General features: G+C 31.3%; 3 protein-coding genes across 4 annotated transcripts; all 3 read right to left on the reverse strand.

Annotated features, from left to right (window-relative positions):
* Positions 1–472: 472 nt before the first annotated feature.
* FLS1 (flavonol synthase 1) lies at positions 473–2,284 on the reverse strand. Its single transcript, XM_089726519.1, has 3 exons — positions 1,736–2,284; positions 1,303–1,630; positions 473–827 (listed from the first exon to the last, which is right to left on the reverse strand). Exons 1-3 carry the CDS (start codon positions 2,194–2,196, stop codon positions 615–617), a joined length of 1,002 nt encoding a protein of 333 aa, XP_089582645.1. The 5' UTR covers positions 2,197–2,284; the 3' UTR covers positions 473–614.
* Positions 2,285–7,467: 5,183 nt separating this feature from the next.
* LOC105638902 (glycine-rich protein) lies at positions 7,468–9,419 on the reverse strand. The gene is made up of 4 exons (XM_012222795.4): positions 9,272–9,419; positions 8,069–8,172; positions 7,816–7,966; positions 7,468–7,729 (listed from the first exon to the last, which is right to left on the reverse strand). Exons 1-4 carry the CDS (start codon positions 9,288–9,290, stop codon positions 7,695–7,697), a joined length of 309 nt encoding a protein of 102 aa, XP_012078185.1. The 5' UTR covers positions 9,291–9,419; the 3' UTR covers positions 7,468–7,694.
* A 670-nt stretch (positions 9,420–10,089) lies between these two features.
* On the reverse strand, positions 10,090–13,795 carry LOC105638903 (S-locus lectin protein kinase family protein). Of its 2 annotated transcripts, none has more exons than XM_012222797.4 (2): positions 12,881–13,795; positions 10,090–12,737 (listed from the first exon to the last, which is right to left on the reverse strand). In XM_012222797.4, the coding sequence occupies exons 1-2, from the start codon at positions 13,044–13,046 to the stop codon at positions 10,240–10,242; spliced, it is 2,664 nt and encodes an 887-aa protein (XP_012078187.1). In that variant the 5' UTR covers positions 13,047–13,795; the 3' UTR covers positions 10,090–10,239. The 2 variants fall into 2 exon arrangements, with proteins under 2 accessions (XP_012078187.1, XP_012078186.1); XM_012222796.4 differs by having other exon boundaries at positions 10,090–12,776.
* Between the last annotated feature and the right edge of the window lie 1,524 nt (positions 13,796–15,319).

Genomic DNA, 15,319 nt, shown 5'->3' on the forward strand with positions numbered 1-15,319 from the left:
AAGGTTGACTATTGATAAAGGGAAATTTGCTGTGGATTATGCAAATCGGTGATGCATGCATGTTTTGCTAATTGCTATTCTGATTAATGCCGGTGGATTATGTAACGGCTTCTTATTTAAATTTTAGGTCAGAAATTATTACTAAGCTATTATTATTAAGTTAAAAATTTAATCATATTTATTATTAAATTAAATTATATGTATATACAATAATATTATGCTAATAATTGAATATTAAGCTAAATGTATATGTTTGGTCCTATATATATAATACTTCAATTTTATTATCAAGTATTTAGAAGATTAAATATGTAAAAATGCAGTCATTCAGAATGATTTATATATCTCATTTACTAATACAATTTTAATCATTAAGTAATAAGCTCTTCTGGAAAGGAAGTAAACTATAAAAAGTTGAAAATGTAAACATTTTGATATTCTCACACACACATAAAAAGAAATAAAATACAAATTGAAATAACTGTTTACAGGCCTTTATTATTATTCTTATTCTTATTGTTTCTGTTTCTAAGCTTTTCAATTCCAGAAACTAAGTACAGGAGTGGTGGGGATTAATTAAACCCCATAATAGAGAATATAGAGCATTATTAAACTTACTGAGGAACCTTATTGAGCTTACAATAGCAATAATCACTATACTTCTCGGTCTTGTATTTTGCTGGATTATTTTCAGTAACCAGCTTGGGATGAGGCCCTATAACCAACTCAGATGGAGGCTCTAAGAACACTGGCCATGACATTCTTGCTTTCTCTTTGTTCACCGTTGTTCTATGCAGGACACTCTTGTACTTTCCATTGCTTAAAATCTGTCACACCCAACAACCAGTTGTCCTTATGTTTCATTCCAAATAAAGATTTGAATCTGCAGTCTCACATTTCTTGATAATAATTCAGTTTCATATTCACTTTTAATTCTCTAACTTTCATATTCCACTAATAATAATAATTCAGTTTCATATTCACGTTTAATTCTCTAATTTTCATATTCCACTAACAATTATGTCACTCGCTAAAATGATATGTAAAGAACGTAATTACTACTGAAACATAAAAATGCAAAGTCATAATTAAACTCTGAATAATCCGCTAAAGTGCAAAGTCAAATTTATTAATTAGGCTAATATTTTCATTTTCAAACAGAAAAAGATATATAGCTAAGGAATTTTGACTCAGATAGTATTAAAGTAATTTCTAATACTGTGTTATTATAAGTCTGAACTCTATTTTGAAGCTAAATTTGAAAGAAAAGAAAAAAGAAAAAAGGAAAAAGGAAATATATACCTCAATTTGGTCACCAATGTGGATGACTAGGGCATTAGGGATGTACCTAACATCATACCAATTTTGATCTTTAGAGGCTTGAAGACCTTGCACATCGTTGGGTACAAGAATGGTGATGCAGCTCATGTCAGTATGCGCCGCCACACCAAGAGCCAAATCTGGACGAGGGCAAGGTGGGTAATAGTTTATTTTCAGAAGGTACTCGATTTTTTCACCACCCATTGCCTCCTTCAATTCATTCTCTTCAAGCCCTAACCCTAATGACAGTGTCTTGAAGAGTCTGTTCACAATTCCATGCAGATGCTTTGCATACTCCTCGTTCGCCTCCCTGCCATTAAAAATTATCTATACTCATAAATTCATATATATATATATATATATATATATATATATATATATATATAACAATTAAAACAAACTAAGAGCTTGAAACCTGTAAGAAGGTGGATTTTTAGGCCAAAAGTTGTAATTAATGGCAGAAGGTGGCCATATTCTATGAAACAAGTGATCGACCCAAGCTCTTTTGCCTTCTATTTCTTTTTGAAGCACAGTTCCATAGCCTTCCATTGATTCAGCACCAGGTGGCTTTGCATAAACCTCTTTCTCTCCCTGTGGAAGCTCAAAAAATTCCTTTCCCACTTTCTGTAATTTTTTAATTACCTCGTTAGTGATTCCATGATTTATGACTTGGAACATACCCCATTTTTGGCTTGCATCAATAATCAAACGGTTCACCTTTTCTTCATCTGCATCACTCACATCAATCACCGGAACTCCAATATCGATGCCGTGGACGGTGGTTAATGCGGGTTGCTCATTCTCTGGTCTAATAAACGCTTCCGGAATTGTGTCTTCGGAAGTGAAGGCAACTCCTTGTACCCTTTCTAGCTCCATTGAGAGAGTTTCTTGCTTTTTCTTTTAAGTTGCGTTTTTTAAATACATTGAAACAGGAGTTTTTTTTTTTTGTTGTTGTTTTTATGAGCATTAATGAGGACTTTAATTAAACGGTTAATTTCTGATTTACAACTCATTTATTTTTCATGCGAAAACTTAAAAAAATAACATAATAATAACTGTTCTCTTCACAAAAAAAAAAAATAATAATAATAATAATAACTGATTCATAAATATCAGGAATTTCATATATTTGTTGTCATTTTGTTGTGTAGTTGCCCATTTATTAGCTAACACGACTCATTCTTTACTTTATTTTGGAGAGTAGTTAGAGCAATCTAATCTCCTCCTTTTATTTTTTAAGTTTTATAAATTTTTTTATATACTGAGAGATCTAATGGATTGAAATAATATTATGATCAATACATATATAGATATTTTATCTTTAACTTATCAAATTGGTGAAAACTTATATGGTCGAACAAACTCCAATCCGACACTTCTCACTTTGTATATAAATGAAGTGAGAAAATCAATCACATCACATTAAAATGGTGTGACATTATCAGTTACATGCACCGAAAAAATGTGACTTCAATTGTTTATAATTTAGTATTCTGATTAATTATACTTGATTAATTATAAGGGATGAGAGAGAGATCAAATCTTTTAGTCTTAGAATTTCACGTGGTTATTTGGTTAGAGATCATTTGTAAATTCTAATATGATGATTAATGATATATATATATTTTAAATTTAAATATGTTAAAACATTTTATATATATATATATATATATATATATATATATATATATATTATTTAGTGATTTTAAGTGTTTCTGCTAGACACGGTGTATATATAATTTGGAGACATGTGTCACTTAAATTTTATTCAGAAATTACGCTCAACTAGTTAGAGCAACTCCAATGAGACTGTGGATTGTGGCTTATTCAATTGCCACATCAGAAAGATAGAAAATTAAAAAAATATATTTTCTTCAACGTTGTTGTCTATTTAGTCTGTGAAGTTGATGTGTGAAAAAAAAATGAACATTGGGAACCGCTCCCTCTATTTTTAAAGGTCTGTCTATTGTGACTCAGCTATTAAATTTATTTTTTCCTATTAATTTATTTTTCTTTTTCCACCATCTCCTCTTCGCGCTTAAATTTCTTGCGCTCAACTTATTTTTTGCTGGCGCTGAAAAAAAAATTTCTTCTTGGCAATGAAAAAAAAAAATCGGTAGTTAAGTGGTTGTTGTATCTAAACAAATTACCAAATCTAAGAATACCCCCAGCAATTGGACCAGTGAAGGAGTTGTGACCAAGATAACCCTTATTCTATTCTTCGTTTTTATTTTTTATTTTGGGTCTTTTGTTTTAGTTTGATTATTATTGTATGTTTAGTATTTGTAACCGAAGAGCCCTTAAATTAGCATCAGAATTTAATTTAATATCAGCTCTTAAGTTATCCTTTTCACTGTGACGCAGGTTGTAATTACTTGTTTTTTATTATCTTGATTCCATAATACTCGTCGCATTTGAAAAAATAGTTTGTTCCAAAATATTTATCACATTTGTGGTTTTGAGGAGTAATAATTGTTTTTTCATGTTTACCCTTTGTACATAACTAATAATTATTACTCAATTTAATAATTTTATTAGAAAATTAGTACTAAATGAAGGGCAATATAGTCAATTTACTCAATAATTTATTATAACTTTGATAAATTTAATGGTTTTCTCAAGGGACGTGAAATTCTAAATGTAACAAATATTATAGAACAGAGATAGTATTTATTTATTTGTATATTTTAAATATTAAATAGTAATTATAATTTTTTATAATATTAAAATATGATTTCATATTAATATTAATATGAATATAGTAGCTAATTAATAATTATAATAATAATATTATATTTATATACGGTTCAGATCTATTTTAAATAGAATTATAATATCAATATAAGTCTTCAAATCAACTTATAAAGATATATATATATATATATAACACTCTGTTTATACGGTTCAGTACATCCAATCTCGATTAGTCCGCATATTTTTATATAATTAACACTCTGTTTATAAAGGGCAAATTATATGTAATTGCATTAGTTCTAAATCATCCTTAAAACAGACCAAAAGTAATGCTTCATTTACATTTCTAACTTAATAATGTTATTTCTATAATAAGGGTAACCATATATATGTAAACTCACCGAGGTTATTATTTCTAACTGGTTATATATATATATATAACCAGTTAGATATAGATATAGATATATAGGTATAGATAGAGATAGAGATACTAATTATAGATATATAGGTATACATATAGATATATAGGTCTAGATATATAGATATAGATATATAGGTATAGAAGATACAGATATATAGGTCTAGATATAGATATATAGGTATAGATATAGATACTAATTATATATATATATAGGTCTAGATATAGATATATAGGTCTAGATATATAGATATAGATATATAGGTATAGATATAGATATATAGGTCTAGATATATAGATATAGATATATAGGTATAGAAGATATAGATATATAGGTCTAGATATAGATACTAATTATATATATATATATATATATATATATATATATATATAATTACTATAATATCAGTACGTGTGCGATTCTTCATATTCAGTTTTAAAAAAAATTTCGGTAGCACTTCGGCATAATATAATCAAATCTCAAGTCAAAACACACTCACATAAATACTTCTATATAATTCCAACATTCTCCAAAGTCAAAATGGCCACACTAGGCTTCCAACTCAAACGCATCATTCATGTGATTTCAACTCAAATGAAAATACAAATCAATATAAAGTAATTTTAGAAAAATAAATTTTAATACATCATCGCAAATTAGATTTTTTTAAATTTGATTAGTATAAATTTGATTAGGAATTCAATATAGTCCCTTAGAAAAAGACACTCTACAAATCAAGTGACATCCTTGTATTTTTTTTTTTTTTTAAAAGCTTATAACTTGCAGAAGAGAAAAACCAAAAAAGGAAAGAAAGCTTGATTATTGTTAACCATAACGGGTAACCATAAAGGGTAGCAAATAATAATAATAATTGATGACTTTTCATCAAAAAAAGACACTCTACAAATCAAGTGACATCCTTGTATTTTTTTAAAGCTTATAACTTGCATAAGAGAAAAACCAAAAAAGAAAGAAAGGTTGATTATTGTTAACCACAAAGGGCAGCAAATAATAATAAGAAATGATGACTTTCATCCCAAAAGAGAGTCCAATTACAAGCCTACATCTGCATGCAATCTGGCGGGAATTTGTTAGCATCAAGTAATCTTTTTGGCTGCTTTTCTTTTTTTCTTTTTCTTTTCCACTTTATTTATCTTCCTTACACTCAAGAATTACGTGTTATATTTATCTCTAATGGGTGGGGTTGAAGAGTCCCACGTGATTGGCACATGCAATTGATGCAGATTGGTCAGAATATAAGTATTAATTTACATGTGGGATTGGTGGTGATCCTGAGATGAAACGGACTAAATGAATCCCAACAGTCCTGTTTTAGTTGAACCAATACCGGTGGTGAGAGTTTTGATCCCCAAAGCAATAACAATCATTGTTTGGCATGCTAGAGAGTATCTAAAGGGCATGGATTGCTTTTTAATTTTATCTCATGATGGTAATATTCGGCAACAATTTTTTATATAGTATTTAGTATTTTAATTTAATACTTATTATTTAGTCAAAACAAACTATTTTCTTTGTTTATATGTTAGTATTTAAGAGTTTGAGGAATTGAATTGTGGAATATTATTTTCTTTAATGTTTGATGAAATATTAATAGAACAAATGAAACTATTAAAACAATTAAAGGATGCTAAAACAATTAATTTTAATGAGCATAACCTCTAATTTACTGACATTTGGTACAAATCTTTAAACAAATGGTACAGATAATGCCTAATAGAGACAATCAAAATTTAAAATTGATACAATTAAGCCATTAAAGTTGCATGTTTTAAAAAAATAATGTACTTAAAATTACTGAAGTCTACTTAACTTGCAACATAATAGATACTAACTTATATGCAAGTGGAAAACGAAAAAGAGGAAAATAAACATGTACAATGATAGGAAGAGGCAAAAGTAGCAGAAAATGATAGACAAAGTGAAAGTGGTCCTTCAATAATTCCTTCTTTCCTCTATACTTTTTGTGTTCTTTACCATCATCTCCTATTTCAATAATGCGTCCCTCTATAACCTTACCCCGCGTTTCCATTTTTCTGTTATAGGGAGTTCAACTACCATCAAAACCTGACGATGCTTCATTTCTTTTTTTTTGTTTTTTTTAAATAAAAATAAAACTACTAACTTCGAGAAACTTTTAGTGTTCATTGTTTAGATTTAGGTCAAAATATTATCTATGTTTTTTACATTATTTGGTGTTGTGATTTACCCTTCATACTAATGTTTAAAAGTTCAAAAAAAAAGTAATAGATTAATTAAACATTAAATAACTATATCATCTTTACACGATATCATTGTTTCACTTTAGAATTTAAAAATTGAAACTTCAACTCTTAACATTTGACTTTCAAAATTTGCCTTAAAACAACAATAAAAAAATATATTATTTCAATTCTCAAATATAGTAAATTAGCACTCACAAAAACTGAAATTGAGTGCTGAAAATCTTGGAGTTGAATTCTAAGTATTAAATAACGTAAGTGCTTAACATTTTATATGGGTAACTTGTTTAAAAACTATTGAAAAAAAAATGTTTAAGGACCCACCAACTAAAATTCAATACGAATTTTAACAATGATTAACCTGTTGAAATTAAGTGGTATATAAATAAATATTATTAAACAATATAAAATGATAATTTAATTTTAAATATTAGATGATATTATATACACATAGGACAAGTTGGTGAAGTTCCAATTTTATAGGCTGGCCCAAACACAATGTGAGCCCAAACACAGGCACACGGTCTAGGATTTATTCACGTAAGTCCGCCTTAGCTGGGCCTAGAATGGGGATTGGGAAATCAAACTTCCACCATTAGCTGAATAAACCAACTAAAAGGTTTCAGCTAACTTTTGACACTTTTGTTAGCATAACATGTTAGAAGCCCACTAGGCCTAAGCTACATAAAACTGATACTGAATGCAAGGGAAGGGAGGGGTCTTTTGAATACAGAAACAATGCCCTGAATGGCGATTATTGAATTCCAAAGATGCAAAACATTTGGGCTCAGACAGACTGCGAAATCTCATATTATTTCACCAAGTTGTTTGTACCGTGTACACAGATATTAAAGCCAACTATAACAGTCAACAAAATAAGCTTTGTTGATCCTTCCATAAATATAAACCCAAATTGTTCATGTCATCAAGCCCACTACAAAGATCTATTGAACTACACACATTATGACTTAATATTTCCAACTGAAAGCACTTGCCAAAAGCACCAGAGATATCTCTACAATTAACCACAACAGGAGCCACAGGCAGGCAAGGAACCTAGAAGTTTAGAACAAAAATTTCCATCAAAAAGCTGAATGAGCAAACAATTGAACATCAAATATAAAAATAAAAAACAAACTTACTATGGTCAATCCCTCGAACATTATCTAAGCCTCGAGGTGGACCACGTGGGCCGCCGCCGCCACCATATGGACCACTTCCAGGCCCTCCAGGGCCACCATCCCATTTCTTGCTAGAACCAGATCCTTTCCGGTAAGCATTTGACTTTTCCATCTAAGAAATGAAAGCCAACGAGAAAAAAATTAATCCCCACTAGACGAGTACCAAGATAGAAATTGCCTATCGTAAAGCATCATTAGAAGATCATGGCATTACCGAGAACATAGTAGCAAAGAACACGCCTATAAAATTTACAATAGCCCAGAAGAAATCAGTGATAGTTCTCAGTCGCCATATTGATCTTTTGGACTTCACAACACCTGAAAAAAACATGATGTGTACATGTTACCGGTTGCTGTTTATGCCCAAAAGAAACTTTTCAAAGATCATTACACAAGCAAACAAGTTCAGAGTCTCATTTTCAGAAAAAAAATAATGCCACAGAAACAACGCATACAGAAAAATACATGTGAAAAACAAAACAAAGCAAACGACATATACAACCCACTGTCTCAACAATAAGAATAAAACCTGCATATTAACTAGGCAGAAGAATAAGCTGCAAAATTTTCCAGAAGCAAGTAGTACAGCAAAAAGTCACCAAATAATTCAGAACTCAAATGTATCCTGACAGAAGACATATGTCATTCAGAAAGACCAATATATGTCCCTCTTAAGAATACCATATTATCAGTGTCAGAGAATAGCAGATTATCTTCCAACTTAAATGGTCTGCCATCGTGGACAGATCCAAAAAGCACCAAAAATTGATTACATCTCTCGAATGATTTCCAAATTCTGTAAATAAACATATACATTTCGCTAAATAACTTCTACATACAACTCAAAATCTCAAAGCCGTATGGAACCGTTCTTGAAATCCCACTAAACAAGGATAGTTATGAGAATGCAACGACCAACCAGAGATTTGAACACATAACATGATGAAACACAGCAACTGTAGGTGTTGTTTGAATTGCACCAATAAAGTCCTAAGGAAACTTAGCTCTAATAAGGCAAATCACAAACTCAAATCCAGGTTTACCAACACGAATTGCCATAATCCCACTGGCCAACCTGATATCTTGAAATAATTAAAAATTAGGCGATTGGCATATCTAATCATTAATGCGTTAATTCTGCAATTAGTTTCAATTCTCCTACTTAGTCAACCTTAACATGGACTTCAGATGATCAAAGCAAGAAATCCCTAACTTACTAAAACGAATCAAACGAAACAAAATCTGAAATCCGAATTGTATTAAAATAGAAAAAATATAACGTCCTAAAAGAGGAACAAAATTGGGATCGATTGAACCCTAAATATTGAGAGATTAATGGAGATTGAAAACACAACACTCGAATTAAAAGCTGAAATGAATTAAGCAAAACAGAAATTAGAAAAGAGAAGATCCAGACCTCGCTCAACGTAAGCCATGGTAGTTAATTTCCAAGGCCTTCACGAGTTTTCTTCCCGCAATTAGAGTATTTATTTGTTTTTATTTTAATTTTAATAATGAAAATGCTGAGAGAAAGGCATCCATCTGTTTATATATGGACGTGAAAATTTAGTTTCTTTCACTTATAACGGTGATGACGCGTTCCATTGATTTTGATTGGCTGGCAACAATGTCTAGGTGTCCTGTGGTAATTGGTTGGTTGATATTAAATTAATTACGCATAGAAAATACTTGCCGCATGCTTAAACCGTATTAAATTGGAGAAACACTTATCCAGGCCGGTGCATGTTCCGATCAAAATAATTAAATTCGATATTTTTATTAAAATGATAGTATTTTTATCATATATTTAAAAAAAGTTAAAATATTTTTAAAAAATTTTTAATTTTATTTATTTAGTCGATAAATGAGTCATACACTCAGTCTAAAAAAACAAATTAATTATTTTGATATATCTGCTAATAAAAAAAGGTTTGTTCGATAGTAGGTACGAATTATTTTAATATCATTTAGTTGTTAGGTGAATGTTAAATCAATTAACTTCTTATAAAATGCTATTTTAATTTCTCTAAAAGCTAGCTAATTCAAACGTTGTATTGCCGAAACATATCCTAAGTCTAAGTGAGAACATTTTAGGCTATAAAATCAAAAGCAACAAGACCTTTTTATTAGCAGATATAGCAACACATTAAAGCGTAATTTAGAAAAATAATACAATCTTTACACGTGCAATATTGTGCATACAACATCTAACTATTCACTTGCTAATCAACTCAATTTGAACTTCTAAAAGAAAAAATATATAAAAAAAAATGATTTCAATATATAGATATATACGCACAAATTCCAGTTGCATACATTTTGTGGTTTTATATCATTCACAATACACTATACATAATTAAGCAGCAGAAATTGAACCATTAAACATTATCTGGGACCTGAGACTTCCTGTGAGGAGATATAAGAGAAACGAGCAGGGGAACCGCTTGTCGCGCTTGTGGTAGAATTATTTCCTCTTGGAAATAAAATGAAATTGCTTTCTCCATTTTCCTCCCCTACCATTGAAGCTTCAGAAAATCGACGGCCGTAAAATCTCAAGAAATTCAAAGACTCTACTCTTGGTTGAGCTAAAGGAACGCCACCTTCCAACATTCCAACAACACTAACCATATTAGGCCTCAATGCAGGATCTTCATGAACACAGCAAAGAGCAATGCATACTAATTTCTCCACTTCTTCGCTTGTCACTCTCCCTTGGAGCCTTGGATCAGCAAGTTCTAAATACCTTCCTTGCTCATGCATCTCCAATGCAAATAAAGGGAAATAAACGAGTCCTAAACCGGATGATGATGTCGATTGGCCACCACCACTATTACTGTTATTCGTGCTATGGCTTTGTGACCGAGTCGAGCAATTTTTCCTTCCACTCACAAGTTCAAGCAGTACCATTCCAAAACTGTAAACATCGGTTTTTTCTGATATTGCTGAGTTCGTTAGCCATTCGGGTGCAAGATATCCGCGAGTGCCTCTCATTGTAGTGAATAAACTGGACTGTTCAGGGCTTAAGAGCTTTGAGAGACCAAAATCGGATATCTTAGCCTGAAAATAATCATGCAAAAGAATGTTCTCTGGTTTGACATCACAGTGAATAATTTTTTGCTCACAGCTATTATGCAAGTATGCAAGTCCCCGAGCAGTTCCGAGAGCTACATCATACCTTTCTTGCCATTCTAAGACAGGTCCACAACCGAAAAGAGTCTTGTCCAATGAGCCGCGATTCATATACTCGTAAACTAAAAGGCGCTGTCTACCCTGAGCACAAAATCCTCTCAACTTCACCAGATTGACATGATGAATATTTCCAATTACTGCTATTTCAGTGCAAAAATCTTTTTTCCCTTGAACTCCTAAATTGGTAATCTTTTTTACTGCCACGACAGATTTATCAGAGAGTGTGCCTTTGTATACAGAACCAAAGCCGCCTGAACCAATATGGGTTTTAAAATTATCAGTAGCTACCTCAAGCTCTTCATAGTCAAACCGTTGGGGTAAGCCTGGGATGAAGAAGGCGTCCAGATCATCAGAAGAAAATGAGTTTGCATGACCTAGTTTTCTCTCTCTAATCTTGGAATTTTTCCTTCTTCTCCACCAAAGGACACCAAGTGCAACCATAAAGAAGAACCCGGTGAAAGGTAACAGCACCAGAGCAATTACAGGAAATTTTTTATTTTGATCACCATTGGTGTTGTCATCTCGAGGTGCTTCAGCTGTAACTTTAATGTATCCCAACATATCATCTTCATCAGTCGTGCTTGATGTGATGGAACCTAATGCATTTTCAAGTGTATAGCAAGATCCAGAAGAATTTTTATAAAAAATTCCCAAGCAAGAACAGTCTGCTGTGCAGAAATCTTGGCAGAGTGACAAATTTACACCATATTTTGTAGGCTCGGAGAAATCAATTGAAAAGTAATCCATACCGTATCCAAGCCTCAAATAGGAAACAACAGATGAACTAGAGTCGTTGACATTTTGGCTTGAATTACAAGCATGCGGCAAAGAATAACCTTGGCTTGGCACGCAACCACTTGAATTTTGTGTCTGAAGGAAACCTGGAGGACACGAACAAGTTGGCCTGTTAGACATAGTATCAACACATAACCGAATCCTGCCGCAGATAAGTGGAATTCGACAAGTGTCAATTGGCCCTGTGAAATCCTGTTCCCATTGACTACCGGAGAAGTGTTTGATTATAAACTGGCCAGAAGCACTCAACTGGGCAATTCGGAAGTCAGATGGTGACAAACTCATCAGAATAACAATAACGGATCCATTTCTACCAAACAGAAAAAGACCAGTTCTGTTTATTGCCATATATTCCACAATAGAGTTAGAGTTTGTATAAGACATGGTTTCCATCGACAATTTCCAATATGTCTGTCCTTGCCACTGCAATATTGCATCAGAATCAGTGACAGCAAGCCCGTAATCTCCAGTTGATAGGTCACCATTTGATACAGCGTTGGACAGCGTTGTTCCTTTTGGCAAGTGTTGTCCAATGACTATTGTATCTGTTGGATTGTGGAAGCTCTCCCAAAGAGAACTATTAAATTTGTCGAGTAAAACAAGATTACCCATCTCAGTTAGCAGTAATGCATAAACCGAAGATCTCAATGGCGGAGTTGACCATTTAGGATCGCCATCTTGATCAGCAATGCTAATTCCTTTGCCGGTAAGGACCATTTCACCTGAACCCGAGATAGGAGCATCACGATTAGCTGACCATATGATAGTGTTGGAAGCAACATGCATAACGCCCAAGTAAAAGTTAGCCTGTTCTCCGGGATTGAAGATACCAACTTTGAATGTTCCATTACGAGAGAACAAGAAAGCGCCTTTGTTGTCGATGAATTGATAGTTTGAAGCTGTGAAATTCGGAAAAATGAGTTCAGTGAAGGAAGAACCTGAGACAAGAGAATAGAACAAGAAAGTAATGAACAATAATAAGAGGGAAGTTTTCATGTGGAGGATTTGTTGAATGACAGGCAGAGAAGAGAATAGTTGCAACCTTGTAGTAGTAGTTTTGGTGGGGTTGGAATTGGTCTGCTTGGGCTTCCTTCATTTCTTTTTTCTCCAATTCTGATTCTTGGTTTTCCGTTGACTTCTCTCTCTCCAAACTGAATAAACCTGATTAATGACGATTGTAGAGCTAACCGTTTACCTGGTGATAGCATCAGCTAAAATATTAACATTTAAAAATTCCCATTTTGGATCAAAACTAAGGTAGGGTTTATTTAATCAGTTGACAACCATTTCTTCTTATATGTTAACAATCATTCACTTATAGTCTAAACCCATCTGCTAAAGACAATTGCCACCAGTTCTTTACACACTAAATATTTTAATGCCGCTCTGACGAAAACATGGGTTATATTTATTGTAGCATGATTGGCGCTTGCTTGCTTCATGAACCAGCACACTAAGCAATGTTCATTGCACCTATATTCTATTAACTTCAGTCATAACCACCCCATTGAAGAAAGACTGGTAAGAAACCAAAAAAAGAAAAGCGAATCAGTAATCCAAAGACAAAAGTAAACACATCTACTTGGTTGGGATAAAAAAACGAACAGATAGTGTGCATAAACAGGTCAACCAAGAAATCTTTTCTTCTGGGCAACTGTATAGCGACAACAGAGCCATGCCAATTCTAGTAGGACTAATTTGGTTAGAACAGACAAAGGATTAAAATAATGGAGGAACCCAATTTATCCAGGTAAGAAAGTCAGTGATTACGGATAAAAAGTCCATGAAATCAACCCTTATTTGAAGCTTTCTTATTTGTTTTTTCATTCCCAAAACTCTGAATTTATCATCATCAATGGATTAAAAACTTTTGTTGACGAAACAATTGAACTTGCTATTCAACTTTATTGATTCTACAATTATAGACTAATATTTTTGCATTTAATTTAATGATGATATATTCCTTGACTTGTAAATAAAACAAATTCAAGTTCCACTCTTGAATTTTGGCTTCTTATATTTGAATTTGGATTTTGTTTGATTATTATTTTTGTTTTTAGTATTAATTGAGAGGATTTAGACATGGATTATATGCTTTATTTTATTAGTTCTTATGTTTAGATAAAAATGTATAATAATTATAAAAATTCAATTAATTTAAAGTTCAAAAATCAAATTGCTTTAATGTATAATCCACTGTCTGATCCGTCGTTTTAATTGAGTTTTTTTATTTTTGAGTATATTTTAATTTATTTTTATTTTATCAAATTGAAATTATCTAAAATCATAACTAAAATTAAATAAGATAAAAGAGGAAAATAAAAAATGATTTTATTTTTGAGTATATTTTAATGTATAATCCACTGTCTGATCCGTCGTTTTAATTGAGTTTTTTTATTTTTGAGTATATTTTTATTTATTTTTATTTTATCAAATTGAAATTATCTAAAATCATAACTAAAATTAAATAAGATAAAAGAGGAAAATAAAAAATGATTCTACAATTTATTTTTCCTCTTTTTTTTTTCTACCATATGTTTGTATGCAAAGGAAAATAGGAGGAGGAAAGAAAATAGTATTATTACTAATTTACAATTTTATCCATATTAACTATTCAAAAATATATATTAATTAAAAATTAAATTTTATTATTTCAAAAGATGAAAGAATAATATTTTTTCTTTTTTTTAAAGAATAATATTTAAAAATTAAATTAATGAGTCTAGCATGGCCTAATAGAAGGACAACTTGGATCATTTACTTAAATTTAATATATGAAACTATCAATTGCTCCTAATCTTATAAGGTCTGTTTGGACTTTTGCTAACAAAGAACGTGATGTGATTATTTGATATAAAATAATACTAAAAGAATAATTGAAGACAACCAAACAATAACTTAATTAAGATTTTGCATTGATTATTTGTGATCTCACAGTCTGGAAAAAGGATACATTAAATAAATTAAATAAGAGTTTAAGTCAACCGTCTCCTCCCCTTCTCCTTTATCATGTCGGCCACATCCTCCCAGTGTTTTTGTTTCTATATTGTCATTAAATATTCTTATGACTATGATCGCAACATTTTGTCCTGAAATTAGCATTTTGGAAGGATTTTAAATATAGAAATTTATTTGTCTATATTCGATGTATAGACCCATTATGTATGAGTTTTTACTATCTTTTATTACTGTCCAGATAGTAATTATTCTGTTTGATACAGAATCTTCGTTAATTGACACATGTATAAAAAAATCTACACATATAAAGCTAATTATCTGATGGTTATTTTGAATATTTTTATCTTTTAGGATTTTTTTTTTCTAGGTAAATAATCGGCAATGCTCTCATATATTTCCTATGTATTTTTATTAAATTGGTTTAATATATGCTTCCCTTCATACACCATGTGTAAATATGTGTTATCCTTAAATATATATATATGGCTATCATATCCATGTTTGAGACATTGAGAAACACAAC

This window comes from Jatropha curcas, chromosome 9 (assembly GCF_041381405.1).
Source record: "Jatropha curcas cultivar XTBG-Jc1 chromosome 9, XTBG_Jcur_1.0, whole genome shotgun sequence".
Lineage (NCBI taxonomy): Eukaryota > Viridiplantae > Streptophyta > Magnoliopsida > Malpighiales > Euphorbiaceae > Jatropha > Jatropha curcas.

Bases quoted from the DNA above. Each gene is read 5' to 3' on its own strand.
- FLS1 (XM_089726519.1), bottom strand. From the start codon at position 2,196: ATGGAGCTAGAAAGGGTACAAGGAGTTGCCTTCACTTCCGAAGACACA. The intron at 1,631-1,735 runs GTTTCAAGCTCT...TTTTAATGGCAG, and splicing joins AAAAATCCACCTTCTTACAG to GGAGGCGAACGAGGAGTATG. The intron at 828-1,302 runs GTATATATTTCC...TGGGTGTGACAG, and splicing joins ACATTGGTGACCAAATTGAG to ATTTTAAGCAATGGAAAGTA.
- LOC105638902 (XM_012222795.4), bottom strand. The intron at 7,967-8,068 runs GTAATGCCATGA...TTCATTTCTTAG, and splicing joins TCTTTGCTACTATGTTCTCG to ATGGAAAAGTCAAATGCTTA. The intron at 7,730-7,815 runs GTAAGTTTGTTT...CTAAACTTCTAG, and splicing joins TGTTCGAGGGATTGACCATA to GTTCCTTGCCTGCCTGTGGC.
- LOC105638903 (XM_012222796.4), bottom strand. From the start codon at position 13,046: ATGCTATCACCAGGTAAACGGTTAGCTCTACAATCGTCATTAATCAGG. The intron at 12,777-12,880 runs GTTGCAACTATT...CTCTTGTCTCAG, and splicing joins ACCAAAACTACTACTACAAG to GTTCTTCCTTCACTGAACTC.